This window comes from Pteronotus mesoamericanus, unplaced genomic scaffold, assembly GCF_021234165.1.
Source record: "Pteronotus mesoamericanus isolate MK-2021 breed Mesoamerican mustached bat unplaced genomic scaffold, CSHL_Meso_final scaffold_21, whole genome shotgun sequence".
In the NCBI taxonomy this organism is placed as follows: domain Eukaryota; kingdom Metazoa; phylum Chordata; class Mammalia; order Chiroptera; family Mormoopidae; genus Pteronotus; species Pteronotus mesoamericanus.
Genome location: NW_026555310.1, coordinates 8,637,590 through 8,657,474, shown reverse-complemented (window position 1 = coordinate 8,657,474; position 19,885 = coordinate 8,637,590). Strand labels below are relative to the sequence as shown.

Here is a 19,885-nt window from a genome sequence, read left to right as displayed (position 1 = left end):
TATTGTATTGCCAGTGTTTAGCAGAGACTAATTCATAGCAGGTGCTTAATAACTTTTTTCAAAAGAATGGAAGTTACAGAAAAGAAACTCAGTGGTAAGACATACAATTTCTCTATGCATAGAACAATCGTCCCCATGCTACTATTTCTAGGATTATTTCAAGCTCTCCAGCTACTGAATTCATTCCCGGCTATGTGGGAAACTCAGCCAAGACAGTTAATCCAATTCTTACATTTCAGTTCACATTCTACTGATTGTCTGCCCCAGCTCTAAGTCCTTCAGCATTTAGGATCACGGTCTGAAAGGACACTCACAGATGAAGTAAATCAGTGAACAAGTACAATGTCCATTTTGTTCTATACTGGCCCAACCCCTCCCTTCTTTCCAACCAACAAATAAAAGTGACCTTCCAAGATTTAGGGCCTGAGAAATGCTGGAGGTAGAAGACAGGCATAGACATAAATAGGAAATTCTTAGTACCACTTGCTGTGAGGTGATCTAATGTGTGATCAGAAAAGCTCAATTTTTTATTGGCTTAAAAATATCACGTTTGGCCACAAGATAGTTGGAAAAGAATGTGTGACCTGCTGCATTTTTTTCCTCTTCCTCCACGCACAATAAAAAATTGGCTTCCCAAATCTACTAATGACCTGGGAAAAAAAAAATTTATGCTTCATGTCTTCTTAAAAATAATATTGCAATAAACTATGAGGACCTGAAACTGATCAAAAGGGCTTGAATATGTTGAATAAAAACTGGGAGACTACCAATAGCTGCCTGCACACACTTGGTTTTAGCATCCTGGGGTACAGTTGTGCAGGCTCACTCACTCCTCCTAGATCACTATCTTTCAAATAACCCAGGAATCAGACAGCATGGAGCTCAATTCTAAGTGCACGATTAATGGTAGAATTTTTACAACGGAATTTAAGCTTGGGGAAAATGCATTGTCCTAAAGTTTTCTAGTACTTGGTTGCTTTTATTAATCATCTTATTCTTATAAGACCTACAATAAAAAAAAAAAAAAAAAAAAACAAGACTGTGTATGTGGGACACACATAGCTACAAGTTGGTTCAGAAAAGTTTCATTTAACATTGAGACAGCACAATTCATCTCAGCAGAGCCACCTGGCATAAACTAAAACTATATATCTTACAAAACCATAGCAAGCTTCTAGAGGCCTGCGAAATCAGACTGATGTGAATTATTCTACCAAGCATATTTAGAAATAGACCTCATAGGATGAAAAGGCAAAGAAAATATAAATAAAACAAAAACGATTTGCAGACCAAAGAGGAAGAATGTGCCATGATCACTGGTTTTCAAGAATTCCAGTTAATAATCCAGATGAGTCTAGATCTTTTCAGTAAATACTTTTGAGTTTTAATTCAATGTGCTTTCCCTGTTCTTTCTTTACCAAAGTAAAATAAGATAAAATCCAAGCAGAATTCATTAGCTTTTAAACTTTCTTTTCCTGAACTATCAGAGTCAACTCTTTCTATTTCACACTTGAGGGATGCATAAAGTCAGGAAAGTTGTGCTTCATTTTAGTAATAAATACTGGATAATTTACATTTGATTTTTCTCTCCTTTCTTACTGCTTATAGAAATGAGTGTTATAAAATTGTGTTTACATATCCTTTGAGCATATGATTATTGCTGCCTCTGGAACATCATACATTTTTTTACTTCTTCATTTAAACTGAGTTTCTGTTTCCACTAATGAAATACGGTACAATCACATAAGGCATCATATGAGAAACACTGTATGTGTTCAAATTGTGGTGCTGCCACTTAACTGGCTGGGTTATCTCAGGAAAGTGAAGTAACCTCCCTAAGCTTCAGTTTCCTCATCTGTAAATTGGAAGTCATTATAATAAGCAAGAGAAATGAGTCATATTAAATTCTCATACTCTGAAAATACCTAGTAAATGTCAGCTTAAAACATAACCCTGAAACATGTATTCTGAGAACTTACTGCACATTTGAGATCCAAGAGAGAAAAATAGAGCTCTGTTGAGAACCTGGGCAACCAAGAAAACATATCCACTAGCTAAATTGGCTAATCAAAATGTGTTCCCATACCAGCTGTTTTGGATCACCCAGGAGCTTGTTAAAAATGCTAGCTCTCAAGCCCAAACCCAGAACCACTGAATCATAATTTTCATTTTAACCTGATCCCCAGGTGATTCATATTCCCATTAAAATTTGAGAATCACTGAGCTAAGGGATGTGCTCTCGTATATATGCCTCATAGCTTGTTGGACAAAAGTTCAGGTTGCAGCAAAATTACCAAAGTATGTGCTGTAGATCATTGGGGTCACTTGCCAACAGTTAAAATCATAAATAGCATACCTATGTATTTTATACATGTACATACAAAACGAGTGTTTGTGAGATATCTTTTTTTTTTGAGAGAGAGAGAATTTTTATAAAAATTTATTTAAGCCAAATAGAAGATTTGCCAGGAAGCAAGATCGCAACAGACGAAGAAAAATGATTGTAAGAATGGCAATCTGCAGCTTCTTCTATGCACCTGGAATTAAGCAACGTGACGACTGTATTATACAATAGTTAACAAGATTATGTGCTCTCTTGAGGATGGCTTATTGCAAAGGTGTATTAACCTAGATGCACTGAAACAACGGACAGGGCTTGCTTAAGGGAAAGGTAACCTTTTATTAAAGGAGTTACAGGCCTGGGGTGTGACAACCCACCATGACCTGCCCAGTTAAGAATTTGTGATCAGATCACCCTGTGAGGCTATTTTCTGTAGAACCCCTTTTTCATGCACAGCATACAGGATGGTGGTACCATAAAATTACAATGGAGCTGAAAAATTCCTATTGCACAGTGATGTCATAGCAGTCATAATGAACATATTACACAGTTACAATCATATTACAATTGCCCACCGTATTCAGCATAGCACAGTAACATGCTGTACAGCTTTGTAGCCTAGGAGCTGTGAGGGAATGGAATCTGTCGCCCCAAAATATGTGTGAGACATCTCTTTACAAGCTTCAAGTTCCTGAGTTGGATGGAGCTCCATTCTTACTACCACCCACTCCAGGAACAATTTTTAAAAGCAATTCATGTGATTTTATAGGTAATTTTATAGTTAAATACATGAAGGTTTCAGCTAGGCCAGCTTTTGCATGAAAAGAAATGAGCCTGAATTGTGCTCTATTACAACCATTTCTAAACTAAAAAAGAGAATTCCTTTCTGATGCTTCCTCACACTGAATTCCTATAACATTGCATTTCTTCATTTAATTTTCAACCTCTGCTAATTTTATACAATCTGTAAACATATGCCAGAGAACACAGGCCACATACAACGCTCAAGGCACCCAATGGGGAGTCCAGTGTGACCGAGCTGCTGTTTTGCGTGTTTTGTTGGAGATGGCAGATGATATGGCTTTATTCTCTCTCAAATGGGCACTATGATGTCCATTTACCTTATTATGCAGTTGGTCTTCCTGAGTTACTCCTTTCCCATAATTGCCAAAATCAACTTGTGAGATGCTTTAAATTACACGTATCTTATTTTTCCCTATTCTGATTCCAAATGCAATTTTGTATGATATCTATTGAGAGGAAAATAAGTTCATTTTTAAAACAATTACCTAACATTGAAGCTAAGAAATTGCATTTTCTGCCAAAGATGAGTGTTTTTCATCTCTCTTAAATTGAGTCTCATTTGAATGATATCTAGATTATCACTCTTTTGCTTTGGTATAAATCTGAAATCCTCTCACTTGTTTCAAAGCCTCTCACTGCTAAGGAGGACTAGCCTTCTGATCACCTAAAGAGGCCCGTTTTTAGTCTCCCAGAACAATGCTAGACAGTTTGGTTTAATTATCATTACAGACAGATTTACATAAAGCTTTCTTCTGAAAAGTTTTAGGCCACTTAAGCAATGTCATTTAATGGGCAGAAAAATTCTTTTGAGAAATGTAATGGGGCATGAAAAATAATAAAACCCACAAAATGCATTAATTCAATGATTTTTCATAATAATAAGGAAAAATTACAATTCAGAGTGAAGAACTAGAAGCTGAATACTCTATTATTTTAAAATAAAGCATGATTAAATAGGCACAGCCTATTTAATGCCTCAGAATCAGAGGGCAGTACCCTGTGTCATGCCTTCTGGAAAACCACATTCATATCAGAAAAACACAAATTCAATATATTCTTATGCCATCTATGGAATTTACTGAAGATGAAGAACAGCAATTAATTGCAACAATAACTTTATATGTGCTCACTAGACAACATTGCCTGTAGCAAAACAAGAAGGTTCAGGCTTCCACAGATGAGCTCTCATTGGAGGGTCTCCCATGAATCGATATTACTATGCACTTTTTAAGAGTCTGTACCCTTTTTAAAGACCTAGTGAAATGAAGAGAAAAGCGGTGTTTTCAGTTTTCCCTCAGCGCTGCTCCCTATCGGGGAATAGCACCCAGGACCAGCTTTTTGTAGAGTAATTTGGGAAACGCTGGCTCCATAATACCACCATTAGCAATTCACTCTATGGATAAAGCCATATAAAGTGCTCCAAGATTATGGATTAATGACATCCCGAAATACTATTTTTCGTAAGAAAAATAACAACAAGTTGGAAACAACCGAAACACCCTTTGAGAGGAGAGAAATAGCATTATAATAAACTATACATCAGAAAAATATGCAGCAATTTTCAACAGTTAGTTGATATGGAAACATCTCCAAGATAAAAGTCCAGGAAAATGTATGCTATCATATACCATACATAAAAAACCTATGCATGCATGTGTGTGCAGATGCATTAAAAATCTGGAGTGGAAGAAATGGAAGTTTAGGGGAGAGAAAGGGAGATTTTTATGTTTTTTTCCTGTCTTTTTGAATAGCTTGAATATTTACTGTATGCAAGCATTATGTTTCGTTAAAGGGTTAAAAAAAACTGTACTAGGATTAGAAAGAAAAATTACAGCACCCAGCAACCTACATTACTCAGGACTGTGGAGTAGAGGACGCAGTAGCTAAATCACTGTGACACCGTCATCATTCTGTGACTCTGCCCCGCCTTTCCCTGGCGTCCCAGCTCTGCTATTAGCTGACTAATCAACAGATTTATATTTTTTGAAAGATTAAAATGTATCACGTGGTGTTTCATATAGTCATTAATCTGGAGGCTATATTATTATTTTTGCTTATTAATATATTGCCCATTCGGTATTTTTTTCACCCATTTATTATTTTTCCACTGATTGGGTATTTATCAGTTTTTATAGTGTGTGAAAGATAGCAGTACACCAAATGCTTTTTTGAAGAATGTATAAAAAAATATCAACACGAAATTAATGACAGTGTTTAGGATGCCTACAGGATTATCCGGATGAAATCTTTAATAAAATTTAGCTATTTGTCTTTATTGAAAATATTCCCTATCATAAGCTCAATTATCTTAATTACATAATGCACAAGTAGACTATTTCCTTGCCTATTTTTTTCACACAGACTTACAGAAATAAAAAGATTGTCCTAGTTTTATTATTCACCCACTGTTATTTTAAAAGCTAAGTTAGGGTTATTTTGGTGAGAAAAGACTGAATCTAGACCTAGACCATACACATGATTTACAGCAACGCCATGAGCTCTCAGGTCATTCAACTAAGCGTCTGCTATGATATGACATAATATTTTTTTAAAAAACCACAGACATTCAGGAAACTTTCTAAAAATATTGCATCTGATATGTAAAACCACACACCTTCCTTTTGATTGCTAGTTCTACCTTTTTCATTATTGCATAGATTCCCTCAGTCCGTATTGGCATCCTGGTCATGCAGGCAGCCCCGAGTCTCTACAAAGCCAACTAATCTATAATTATGTTCATGCAGGAGAACCTCCTGTGCATAATGTATACTTTTCGTGCTTCTAGTATCACAACGGGGACAGCTAAGTTTATGGGCTCTGTTGCTCCAAAATTATTTTCTTTTTAAATATAGCCTGTATAAATTTTACAAATTGTTTTCCTTATTTTAAGAACAAAGAGATTTTTGGTGGGATATATCCCATTAGCTTTTGTTTCTCATCCCTATACTCACATGTTCAAAAGTCTCTGTATCAATTTAATTACATTGCCATACCTTTTCTAAAAAATCCCCAAATTACTTGAGTGGCAGTCATTAAATTCCTGTCTCTTCTGTGCTTGCATTTTAAGTGACAGAGCTAGAACCATCCACATTATTTTCATTAATTTGAAAATAAAAGAATCAAAATCACTCTTGCCAAAGTGTAATTTTGGAAAAATGTAAATATAAAAAAACTATGCATTTTCTATTAGTTAAAATTAATGAAGGCGATCGACCCATAATACATAAAAAGTGCTCATCTTCACTAGTCATCAAAGAAATGTAAATTTAAACTAGAACACAATATCATGGACCAACATCATCTATCATAATGCCTAAAATCAAAAAGCCCAAAAATGCTAAGTGTGGGTGAGGGTGTGGAGCAACTGGAATTTTTATACATAGTTGGTGGGTGGGGAAACTGGCATAACCACTTTAGAAAACCATTTGGCAAAACTATTTTGCCAAGGGAAAAACAGATTTGACATAGAGTAAAACAGTTTTACCCTATGACCAAACAATTCTAAGGTATATACCCATCAGGCATGCATAACAGGAAAAACCATGTAAAAAAATTTACAGAATATTTATATAGCCAAAAACTGGAAAGCATCCATCTGCCCTTCAACAATAGACCAGCTTAAGGTACATTAACATAAATAGAATATACATTACAATAAGTGTGAATGAGCAACATCAACCTGCAAGGATGAATTTTACAAACATGGCTTTGAATTAAAGATACCAGACATGAAAGAATAGATAATGCATGATAAATTGATTCTGTCAACCTTGGCCATGACCTATCCAAAATATTGAGAAAGATAACAGCCTTGAGGAGAGCCTATATCAGAACACAATTTGGGGGGAAAAATTACCTTGCATTACAAACTAATTGTTTGATCTTAGAAAAGTCATTTAACTTCCTTGGCCATATTTATCCTCCATAATGGGGATAATGAAACTGTCCTGCCCAAAGAAACGGCTATTCTCAAGATCTCCAAGGTCCTATTAGCTTTGAGATCTATGACCCAATAAAACAACTTCACTTTGTATTTTCATCAATAAAAACATGAATGGCCCTGGCTGGTGCGGCTCAGTGGATTGAGCATTGGCCTATGAACTGAAAAACATGAACGGTTCTTTTAATTAAAAAAAAAAAACAACAATAATAGGTGACACTGTTCTAAGCACTTTACATGTATTACTCATTCAGTCCGCACATCAACCCTATAAATAGATATAATTGCTCTCTCCATTGTACACATGAGAAAACTGAGACTCTGAGAGATGAAGTAACTTGACCAACGTTACACAGTTAGTAAGTGGTAAAGCTAGTATTCAAATCAAGAAAAATCTAGCTTTACAACCCACATACTTAATTACTCAATATACAAATATATTACAGTAACTCCAATTTATCTAAGCTGATAGAGCTTTTAAAATTAAACAAAACCTTGGCCCGGTAGCTCAGTTGGTTAGAATGTCATCCCGATACACCAAGGTTGCAGGTTTGATCCCCAGTCAGGGCACATACAAGGAGCAACCAATGAGAGCATAAATAAGTGGAACAACAAACTCAGTGTCTCTGTCTATCTCTCTCCCCCCCCCCATAATCAATATAAATAAATAAATATATATAAATGTAATACAATCTGATGAGAACATGGAATATTAAAGTGGGACCTATATATTGTCTTAAAACTCTTATCTTCTTTAATTAAAGAAATGATGATTTTAATTTAGTCATATAAATCTGACCTCTGAGAAAATAACAAATAACTATTGCTACTAGGCAAGGACCAGCCTATTTGGACAGTCACTGTCACACTTTCTGTATTAGATGTCTGTATAGAAATAGAGGTGAAATTTGCCTTCTTTGTCGTGTTTTAAACATAGCCTCTTCGGTAAAACACATTATAGCATTAGTTCAGATCTGCTTCAGATTCTCTATTTTCATAGATCACTTTTTCTGTAAAAATAAGCCTCTGTGTTCAGACTTGAATCTACAATCCACTGAAAGAAAAATAAATGAATGCACTGGGTACTTTTTTCCTAATTTAATTGGAACTTTCCATAACTTTCTATTTCCTAGAACTTCAGCCAGTATTTTTTGTTAATTCTTTGTTTTTGTTTTTGTTTTATAACCTGGGCTCCAAGATTTTATGTACTTTAACTAGTTTGACTTCATTCTATTGCAGAGTTAAACTCAGCCAAAATATTTACACTTTACATTTTCTAGAGCTATCTTTAATTTGTATCAGTCAATCTTGCTGTTGGTTAGTTGAGAGCTTATGACTGGGATAAAGGATGTGGTGATACTGGCTGAAAGAGTAGAAGGTCAAGAGACAAAGGCAAACTCTGCTTACTTTGCAATTCGACCTAGACTTAGCCAGGAATACAAATGGCTTAGTATGGCAAACTTAGCTACCAGTCAATAATAGTCATCACTTAAATTAATTGTTGCAGATGGTTTTAAAGAAGGGGGGTAGGCTCTCAAAGCACAGCACATTCAAATGGAATTTCCCTGGGACTTCTAACTAATTGTGTATTCTTGGGCAAATCAAGTGGTCCCTCTTATTAGGAAGATGGAGGCAATGTCTACCTTACAGAGTTGTTGTAAAGATCACATGAGGAACAAAGTATGTGCTTTCTAGCCTGTGGAAGTAATATGACTTCATTATAGTTGTGATTGTTATTACCTTAATGATTTGGCATTCACATTCCTGTTTTTGGATTTTATCCTGTCTCTGTTTTGCTTTAGCACAGTAGCTCAATGGTAGGGGCAGGAAAGGTTAAGCCCCTCCTCCCAGCACTTTGCTTATGTAGATTCAACTAAAGAAAAGTGACAGGCTTGGCTCTCTCTGACTTCTTCCCAGAAGGACAACCATCTTACTATCCATCAGTATTTATATTTAGATAAAGGGCTGAAGCTGAAGTTACAGAGGGAAAATACAAAGCAGACAGCAAAATAGGGCTGCTTAGAATTGCACAAACAACCCTGAAGAAGCAAGTCTGAAAGCATTAAATAGGGAACGTCATTAAGTGATTGGCTACATGCACTTGCTTTGTTAGTTTCTATCCTGACAAAGTAATATATAGCAGTTAGGTGATGTGTTTTACCTTCCAAGGGCTTTAGAAACAGTATATGATTAAACAGTTCTCACTAAAGAATAGATTTTGTTAATTTTATGTCACTAAAAAGACTATGAGCAAAGGAGTGTCAATGATAGGATGAGTGCAGTGTATAAAAGGAAGGCTTATGTTTTTGTTTTAAGAAGTAAAAATCATAGAACTTAACATATTCACTTGAAATTAAGTTCTCATAAATCACAACAATGATAAACTGGAAAAATTAACATAGGAAAATGAGTTGTTTCCTTCTTTTACGTAACAATGAAATACACACACATATTAACTACTGGCTTCTTTCACTTTTGGACAAATGAAAACCTGAACAAACCAGTGAATGATTACTAAATTTATTTTAAATGGTATTTATCTTTTGTAAAGTAAATTTTTGCAAAACTTTAAAGAAGCACATTTCTTGAAGTGTTTTTAGTGACTTATTTTAAAATTGTGCATGTGGAGACATATTCCCAAAAAATCTCTAAGAATATTTACCATATAAACTAAATGCTTATCTCCCTTAGAAAAAAATTTCTATGAAAATATCTTGCCAGCTCTTGCAAAATGCTGAATTCATCAGAATTGGAAGTTCAAATACTCAAAATACAAACAAACACAGGCACAAATCCTCTGTATTCCATGACACTAATGTCACTGAATATGAGCAGAAAGACAAGGTCACATTGTCCTTACTATTTTTAACCATATAAAATGAAAGACTCAAGTGAAATATTTTGGCATTTCTTCAGTGATATGGTCTCCTTGCTGATTACTTACATGCAGTTTACACTATTTTATATACGAGGCAAACACAGTTGATTTTCAATCATTAACTCCAAAGTCTGCCAAAAGCACTTTGCATTAATGAATCTCAAAATATTTTTCCATTTCAGTGAGTCTAACTGCATGTTCTTGAGAAGATTTCAATTATAGTCTGATTTAGTGGGCAGCTTACTGTTGGTAACAGAGACAAATGGTAAAATCAAAACTGCAATTGAGTACTTCTGACTAATGCATCTATCTTGATGATCCATTATTTCAATCAGCCTGCTCTAATAAAATTGACATCACTTAATGCAAACTTATCACATTCACAGGTAACAATATAGAAGTATTGGTGGAAAAAAAGATAAAAGAAGTTAAAGCAAAAAGTATGACTCCTGCTATTGTCATGTTATGAATATAAAGCCCTGTAGCGGGCCCTTTTCCTCCTGCCTCCAACTCTCTACAAAGAAAACTACTGAACATCACCATATGCTTTTAGTTATTAAGACAAGTTTAAGGAAAAAATCCAGATTAGTCCTTACCAAGGAAATTAGGGAGTGACATGTAAGAACCATTATGCTGAATCCTTCCTAGTTCAGATAAATGTACTTGATTAGGCTAATATACTTCAATGAAATGAATTGGTTTCAATGTAAAGTATAATAAAATTAAATATAAATGAGTTCCTGAGAAAATTAAATCAACGAACTACAAAACTGCTTCTTGATTTTCTTCTGATAGCTGTCCCTCTCACCAGCAGGAGCACCTTGCGCACTGTGTAGGCAAGAGTGAGGTGCAGCCGAGACAATGGTAGTGGAGTATACACCTAACAACCTGGGCAAAAGCAGCCATTCGTTCTCTCTCCCTCCTCTTCTTCTTCCTTTCTCTTCCCTATATATTCTATAAACACATTTTATAAAAACTTACTTTTCATATCTGTTACTATTTCTTTGAACAACAATTGCTAAATTTTAAGTGCTCCTTTAAATAAGAATTGAAGGGTAGTCTTTTAAAGTAGAAGCAGCACAGATGCAATGTTTTCTGCCACTGAAAGAATGATAGAGAACTCACTTCTGGACAGCTACGAATTCAAAGAGCATCTCCTGATACCTGAAGTGAATGCATGGCTGCTGAACAACAGAACAGTTTCCTTACTCAGTGGCGTGAGCCTTCTATGAATGATAGGCCATGGCCTTGTCCCCGCTGGACAATCCTATGATAATGTGGACTTCCGTGGTTTGGGCTAAAGAAGCTGGCATAGCATCTGTTGTTGAATGTCACTTGCATCATGGATTTTCTTGATTATCACAGCTGAAAGTAGACCATTCTTGACCTATTCATAAGGTATTTATATCAAGCAGTATAAGGACAGAAATATTTTCCACTAAATTTCTTACACAGCCTTCTATTATTGTCATTACACAGAATAGATTCCTCAGAGAAAATATTTTCTGCTAAAATAAAGGAGAGCACTTTTAAATGGAAAAGAACTGATAGAGAAGGTATTCTTCCTAATTAACATGATTTCTAGGAGTTATTTCGCTTGCCCTAATTAAATCAATGATGGGTGAATATTTATTAATACACAGCTTTATTTTTGTCAAAGAAAGTATGCATCATAAAAGTTATGCTCACATTTGCATTCTTTACAGCACTTGCCATCCACGTACGCAAGAGCCGACTTAAGTGGGCAGTCAGGGTTCGGGCAGACCAGAGCGTCACACCGGACGGTTCCATTCTGAGAAGGAGAGAATATTTAGGGAACTTACAAGTTGCAGTCTGGTAGTCTTCAAGTAATTCTAAGTCTGTTTCTTAAATTTTACATTCTTCCCATAAAGTTTCATAAGTGCCACTGCTCTCTTTGGTTATTATACAGTAAAACCTATAACACAAAGACCTTCAGCAATACAAACTGGTTCTATAGCACAGTTGGTGATTGGCACCCATCTTCTGTCCAGCAACGGATGGTAACTGAGCCTGAGTTCTCCCCTTGCGTAGTGAGGTGGATGAGGACGTGGGTAGAGGCAAAGGCACACACTGACCGGGAAATAGCAGGCTAAGGATAAGCCGGGGACACTCATGTCTCCCCAGATTATGCACAAAATGAGCACCAACAAACCAGGAGAATAACTGCTACCATCCTAATGACCCAATCCAGGATTCAGAATCATCCCGTGGGTATTCAATATGGGACAGATTACCACCATGAGGTGGTGCTGACGGTCACCACAGGGGTGCCAAACTGCAGACAGAGAGGCAAGGAATCTGATTCCTGGAGGTCACCCAGAACTCCCACGCTGCTAGCTGCTTTCATAGTCATTTTATTGACCTTGTTATACCACCTCTCATTTTACTCAGTTTGATTTTTGAACCTCAATTAACAATTTGAGAAGGCTTTACTGTATTTGTAAAGTGCTATAACTTTAGTAGGAACATAACATGTCCCTGAATAGAAGTCACATAACACACACACACACATGTGAACACATATGGTTATTTTAGAGCTACCTCTGACTTTTTTATATGCATGATATTCTGCTTTGGAATAAACTTGATGAACTTGGGGACTTCTTAATAAGACTAAGTCACACAGACCTCTGGTTTCTTTCCAGTTAACCAGTTTTAACAGATGAATTCATGTGGAATTTAAAAGTTCAAAACTTTTAAACTGGTTGTGCACTTTTCTTTAAAATTGAACATATATTTTTGAAATAATAATGCACTAAATATTCCACTTTATTAGTGAGCAATTAGATAAATCATATTTATTTAAATTCTCTAATTTGTATTACACTATATTAGCAAACTCTTAAATTATCTTATTTAAACTCCATTATTTGTTTATATGGACCAATCTGGTCACAATATTTCATGCTGCCTTTAATTTAGTTTTATTAAAATACATTAATAAGCTTATGATATGGGAAAATTCCTGGAAATGCTAAGGATAATAGGATAGAATTCTTTAAGAGTCACCTTACTAAACCTATTTAAATTGTTAATTTCATGTGTGTATCAATACATTTAATTTTTATAGCATTCCTAAACCATAATAATCTTTATAGGCCAGAAAGTATCTTTAATAATGTAACACACAGTTCTTTAGATTTGCCTGGGTTTTTTGGCACTTTGGTGTTGTGTCTTGAGGAAATGGGTCTTGAAATTTTCATGATTACATTATTTCAATAAATTTTTAAAGAGTCGGGGCAGCAGAGTCCCTTAGTCTGAAATCCAGCGAAAGCCATACCAAGCATGTGCAGTTCTTACAGCCATCTGTCCAGGACTCAAACTCTCGGTAGGTGGTTCCCTTCATGGTGCAAGTCCTTTCACAATAGCACTGATCCAATCTATTCATTCGCTGTTCTGCTCGAGACAGCTGTGGCACAAAGGAAGGGGGTCACATTGTTCGCCATTCCCGCCATGCAAAAATGCAAAATGCTTTCATAGTCATCTGATATTTTTAGTGTATAGCAGTAATGATGGTTGTGCCCATCAAGTTTGTCGTAAACATACTTAAGCCTTTAATTTAAATGAAAGGATTCCCCGCTTCTTATTTTTGTAAATGTGTTCCTGCTTTTAGAAAAGAAGAGTAATTTATAAGATATACATGAAGGTTAAGTCAAAATGGCATCACTCACAATAGAGAGAGGCATGTTCCATTTTTAAAAATGTTCAATTTCATGAATATGTCTACTAGAGTGAAATCGTATATTTTAAAACTTATACTGTGTCAGAAACCATCCACGTACAACATAACTTTTCAAGTTGTTTGTAAGTTCTATGCAAAATGACAAGAGTGTGATGAAATCGTTGATAAACTTTAGACATGCTTAAGACAGTGAATTTTCCTCCAACATAGTGGTAGAAAGTATTTGTAGGACCATCTCCTTGACATAAGCCTAGTGTCCACATTATTACAACACCCTCTTGTCTCCTTCTGTATAAAGAAAAACTCAGTAAAATAAATACTAAATTAAACAATAAATCCTGTTGTAATAACAGTAAATAAAACAGGTAATGTGCCTCATTCCTGATTTACTGAATCATTGGTTACACGGATGGCCAAGGTTTGAATATTTATAAGCCTTTTCCTTAGGCAGGAATTCAGATTTAGATTTATCCCTAGCAAAGAGTATAGTATAAGAAAAGTCTCAAAAGTAAACATCTGTGATTATAAAAAGAACTGTAAGGAACCTCAAAGATTTTTTTTTTATCTCCCCCACATTGTTTCTAAGTAGCTTTTACCTTGGCTGATGTTTTGGCTAAAATGTCTTGCAGCTCCATGATTTTCTGCACAAGTCCATGGAAGTCATTGCAAGTTGGACAGGCTGAAATTGCAAATACTACATTGGTCAAGTTGTATTTATAAGGGGTTCAGTTTGTACTCATAAGGGGTTCAATGTGATTAAGTCTATGCTGACAACTCATACATGGGAACTGCAATTTCAAACCGACATCCTGGACAAAATTAAGCAAGAAGCATACTTTTCCTCACACGGTGCAAAAACTAATGGGACTTACTGCGATTAAGATCTGGGCACTGAGCAATAAATCCTTGGGGCATGACAAGTAATTGCACATCTTGCATTATACCCTGTGTGTGAACAATTAAATAAAAAACATATTACTTTCATCTACCCAAATTATGTTCAACAATCAAGTTCATGAAAGAAAACATTACAGAACTGAATCACCAAAATCCCTGAGTAAAGTCTTTTTTAATACATTGCTGTGACTTCAAAGGAAAGAGAAAAAATGCATAAGGAAAAATAGATGGTTACCCATGGACTCTCTTATTGATAATATGTTTAAAGCCTTAAGATCAAATGTCAAGATATAATTAAGAGGCAATAGCCATGTTGTTTTGAGAAGTAATTTTTAGTTAGCCACTGAAGTAAGGCTTAAACATGACCTTTAAAAAATCAACCTGAAAATCACTTCTGGTTTCAGCAACAGTGAAATTGATGCCAATTTTAAATTAACTGCAATCATCGAAAGAAAAAAAGAAAAAAACTGAGTAATAAAAGCAAAGCTTATTTGAGCACTTCTCTTTTTTCAGTTGAATCTTTTAAAACAAATCTCTCAACTCAAAAAGGACAATAGGTGTATTAAACAGCTGTGTGAGACTCAGTGACAAGACCTTAAGAGTACAGAAAGGTTAGCATGAAAATTTTTTAAATGCCAGCTGGGAACAACCATTTTTACCAAAAAAAAAGGCCACATTACATGTTTATAGGCAAAATTTACATGCATCCTTAGTCATTAAGGAATAATTAGCATCGAGCTTTGGAGACTTAAAGCAAAGGCCAAATGGTAGTGCAGCAATGGCCTCATCAGACACACTCTAGCTATCCCTTTCCTCCACCACTCTTCTCTTTTCCTTTGTCAACTTTATATGTTTTCTGTAACTAATATTTCACTTAATCCCTTTGAAAAATGCAAACAGAATGTCTAATGGCAGGGATGACAGCATCAACATATTATCAAGACAATTTTGACAAAGACTTACCAAATACTGACCTATGTATCTTCTACATATCTAACCTGATTAATAGTGTGGCACAAAAAGAATGTCAGTGTGAATGATGACTATTTCAGTATACTGTAGCAATTGCTGGATCTGTTGTTTGTTTGGGTTTAGATTAAGGAAGCAATTTGGACACAAACTCCTATCATTTGGAAGTGGCAACAGAGAAATGAGGTTACCATGTACATATGTACTCACTGCACAAATCTAGTAGGCACCATTCACAGTCTACAATAAAAAGTATGATCCCTAGAATAGTATATATAATAGACATGTGAGAAGGATTCTGAGGCCACGTCTGGGCTCCATGGGAAAGACTGTTCTGATGAGAGGAAAGACTTGGCACTCACAGCACAAATTTGCCATCCCTTACATGAGGAAAGAGCATTGAATTTTCAGGATTTGCAAAAAACAGGATCAATTCCCCATGACTAGCTCTGGAGAAGCTACTTAACTTCTGTGAGCAGGTTTGTGCATATGTAAAAGAAAAAAAGATTGAGCATCAAAGCCAGCCAGGCTAGGATTAGAGGACATGCATATTCAAAGCACCTGGTTTCCAGGTAACAGACAATGTTTAAGTTTTAAAAACACCTTCGTAAGATTATAAACTTTGCTTAGAATACAATTTTAAAGTACTGGTTCCTACTCTACCTAAACATTCACAGGCTGGACACACCATCTATCACTCTTTTATTTAACAACCATTAGCCAAGCCATTTCTACATCACAGTCGCTGGAGAAAAAATGATTACATGTATGGGCTTACAGTCAAGAAATTTTCTGGACTTTATTTCTTTATCCTTTAAATACAGAAAATTAAGTGGTATGTCTTTTAGGTCCTCTACAATGATGAGAGTCTACAGAATGTGTCTCTTAAGTAGACACTAAAGAAAAAGATATAAATTATTACTGCTTTCTGGCTTTGGCAGATTTGTGCATATATATTTCTCACTTTCTGGAGTATAAGGAGACCATGAATAATGAATATTAAAAAGCTTTAAATCCTCTATTAATAACATCCCTGTGAAAGTATCATCAAAGGTTATATTTCAGTACTGGAGAGTTTATTTGTATACTAACATTTTAGACTTTTATTACCTTGAATGCCTAATTTCAAGAAAGATATGTTAACTGCCCTGATTGCAGCTTGTGTTCTTCCCTGTAATGTCCAAAGACCAAGCTCATACAGAAACAAGAGAAAGCAGTGTCCGTTGGGCTAAATAACAGCATCAGCATAAAAATAAATAAATATAAATAGAACAAACTACACAAATCAAATTATTTTGTCTCACACCATAAAAAGCAAAATGCAATTTTCCAAACTCATTAGAAAGCATTTACGATTACACTCTATGATCAGACTTTAGTCAAAACATACCTTAAAATATCCATGGACATTATTTCTCTGTCCCAGCCAAAATGTCGTGCCCACAGGAAAGTCGGTGGAAGGCTTTTCCACCACTCTTTCATATATTCTGCAAAATAAGAAACATCAGATGAATAATGTAAGCAGTCATTTCTTAGAATCTTCCCTTTCCTGAACTGAGAACATTTCACTTACTTATTACAGTCGATGTGTAAAGTCAAATGGGAGGCACTGATAGCTAAGGAAAGCTTGTGCCACTTGTCATCAGCCAAAATGTAAGGAAACACTTCCGTGTGAGGACGGTGACTGCCTGAGCGGTAGTGCAGTCTGACTTCATTCCGGTGGCCACTGCTTTCTAGTTCCAGGTACCTGCACAGAGAAGAAGAGCCACGTGGAGCCCACTGAAAGTCAAGTGTCAATATAAATGAACAGGATCTCTGCCTCCAGAAAGACGGCAGAGATATGCTTTCCCTATTCCTCCCATTAAACACAGCTAGACATTGTATTATAAAAAAAACATAAGAAAGGTCTGAAACATAGAGGAGGAAAAAAAGCAGTGAGGGACCTCAGGACCTGAGGAATAAAACAGTGATAAGTTTCCTGGGTTTTCTTTTTGCCTCATAAATCAAGACTTAGAACTAAAGAAGCCAGCAACCTGGAAATACGAACAGGTACAGAAAAAGGAAACACAGAAACAAACAAACCAAAAACTTGTGATCTCTAGCCCAAATACCAAAAAAAGGGGAAGACCAGCAACATAAAAGCTTTTAGATAACAGTCACTCTATTCTAGTCAAACCCCATAGAAAAAAAACTGTGGTCAAGTCCTCAACCATGCCAGCAATGGCTAAGTGTGGACACTAGTTTCTATCCTCCTGAGGCAGACATTAAATACCCAAAACTTCCGCTTGGGTGGTGAGAGAGAACAAGTAGAGAGCCAAAACTTTTAACCCAGCTGGCCAGTCATAAACCTTCCAAAGGCATCACTGGAAATCACATGAGAAGGAACTTGGTCTCCCACCTGTATCTGGCAGTAACAAAGCACGTTGCCCCTTCCTGACTGGGATGCCGTCAAAGGAAACTTAGTGGAGAGTCAGGACTTTCAGCACCATACGGCAGTAGTAAGACCATCCCAACCACAGTGTCAGTTGAGACCATGTGGTGAGTTGGAAATGTCACCCTCACCCAGAAGTAATACTAGCTTCTCCTCAATTCTCAACAGAAGGCCAAGTGGGGAAACTGGACTTCTACCTCCACCTGTAAGTAACAAGAAGGCACTCTCCCATCCTCTGACAGAGCAGTGAAAGAGAAATCTAGCTAAAACGGGAAGTTTAAATAAGATGCAAATCTCAGAATATGATACAAAAATGCGTAGGTTTAAATTGAAAATCATATGCCATACCAAGAACAAAAAGATCTCAAATTTAATGACAAAAAGACAATCAATGGATATTAACAGCAAGCAGTGGAGATGCTAAATTACCTGATAAAGATTTTAAAGAAGCATTGATAAAATGAAGCAACAACTATCTTGAACACAGTTGAAACAACAACAAAGGAAAAAACAGAAAGCCTATGGAAAGAAATAGAAGAATCAAATAAATAAAGAATCAAATGGAAGTTTTAGGACTGAAAAATATAATTGGGAAAAAAAAAAGCTTTTTATTTCAGGCTAAACAGTAGAATGGAAGGCATCCCCAAAAAAGAATCAGTTAACTGGAAGTTAAAACAAAAATTACCCAATCTGAGCAATGAAAGAAAATAGATTTAAAAAAAAAAAGATCAGTCTCAGAGACCTGTGAGACCATAACAAAAGATCTAAAATTTATATAAGTAGAGCCAAAAAAGGAGAATGAGGGTAGACTGAAAAAGTACTTGATTAAATAATGGCTGAAAATTTCCCAAATTTGCGAAGATGCAAGAATCTGTGAGAGAGGGGGAGAATAGGTGAAGCATGAGGGGATTAAGAATTACAAATAGGTAGTTACTGAACAGCTATGAAAATGAAAAGTACAGTATAGGATACGGAGTAGCCAAAGAACTTACATGCATGACTAAGGGACATGAATAATGGTGGGGGGATTGCCTGAGGGAGTGGGGGTACGTGGTGGAGGGGGGCAAAGGGGAAAAATCAGGACAATTGTAAAAAAAAAAAAAAAAGAATCTAAGCAGACCCCAAACAAAATTAGCTTAAAGAAATATTCATCAGCCCTGGCTGGTGTGTCTCAGTGGATTGAGCGTTGGCCTGGAACCAAAGGGTCACTGGTTCAATTCCCAGTCAGGACATATGCCTGGGGTGTGGGCCAGGTCCCCAGTAGGAAGCGTGCAAGAGGCAGCCACACACTGATGTTTCTCTCCCTCTCTTTCTCCTTCACTCCCCTTCTCTCTAAAAATAAATAAATCTAAAAAAAAAGGAAATATCATAATTAAACTTCTAAAAACTAAAAATGAAGAAATATATTGAAAGCATACAGTAAAAAATCAATAAATTGTATGTAGGGAAAAAGAAATTAGAATGGTAGTGGATTTCTCAGCAGAAACAATAGAAACAAAAGGAAGTAGCACAATATTTTTCATGTGATGAGAGAGAAATCTGCTGATCAAAAATCCTATACCCACAAAAAATTTTCTCAGAAATGAAGAAAAAAAATCAAGATATTCTCAAATGAAGAAAACTAAGATAATCTGAATCAAGTTTTAAACTTAGATATGTTATATTTAAGGAAATTCAAGAGGACATGTAGTACCATAAATTTGTACCTCTTAATCCTGCTCACCTTTTTACCCATTCTCACTGCCCAACCCTTGGCAACTATCAGTTTGTTTTCTGTATCTAAGAGTCTGTTTTGTTCATTCATTTCTTTAGCTTTTTAGATTACATGTATAGGTAAAATGACACAGTATTTGTCTTTTTCTGACTTATTTCATTTAGCATGACACCCTCTAGGTCTATCCATGTTGTCGGAGGATTAAGAA

The 19,885-nt window shown here is 35.8% G+C and overlaps 1 protein-coding gene across 1 annotated transcript in view; it reads right to left on the bottom strand.

Annotated features, from left to right (window-relative positions):
• NELL2 (neural EGFL like 2) overlaps positions 1–19,885 on the bottom strand; it is a 278,812-nt gene that overhangs the window by 207,841 nt on the left and 51,086 nt on the right. Inside the window, exons 5-10 of the mRNA XM_054591209.1 lie at positions 17,106–17,279; positions 16,923–17,019; positions 14,539–14,611; positions 14,263–14,345; positions 13,265–13,393; positions 11,653–11,755 (exon numbers count right to left, since the gene is read on the bottom strand). Coding sequence (XP_054447184.1) covers positions 11,653–11,755; positions 13,265–13,393; positions 14,263–14,345; positions 14,539–14,611; positions 16,923–17,019; positions 17,106–17,279 — 659 coding nt within the window. The remainder of the gene's footprint in view (positions 1–11,652; positions 11,756–13,264; positions 13,394–14,262; positions 14,346–14,538; positions 14,612–16,922; positions 17,020–17,105; positions 17,280–19,885) is intronic.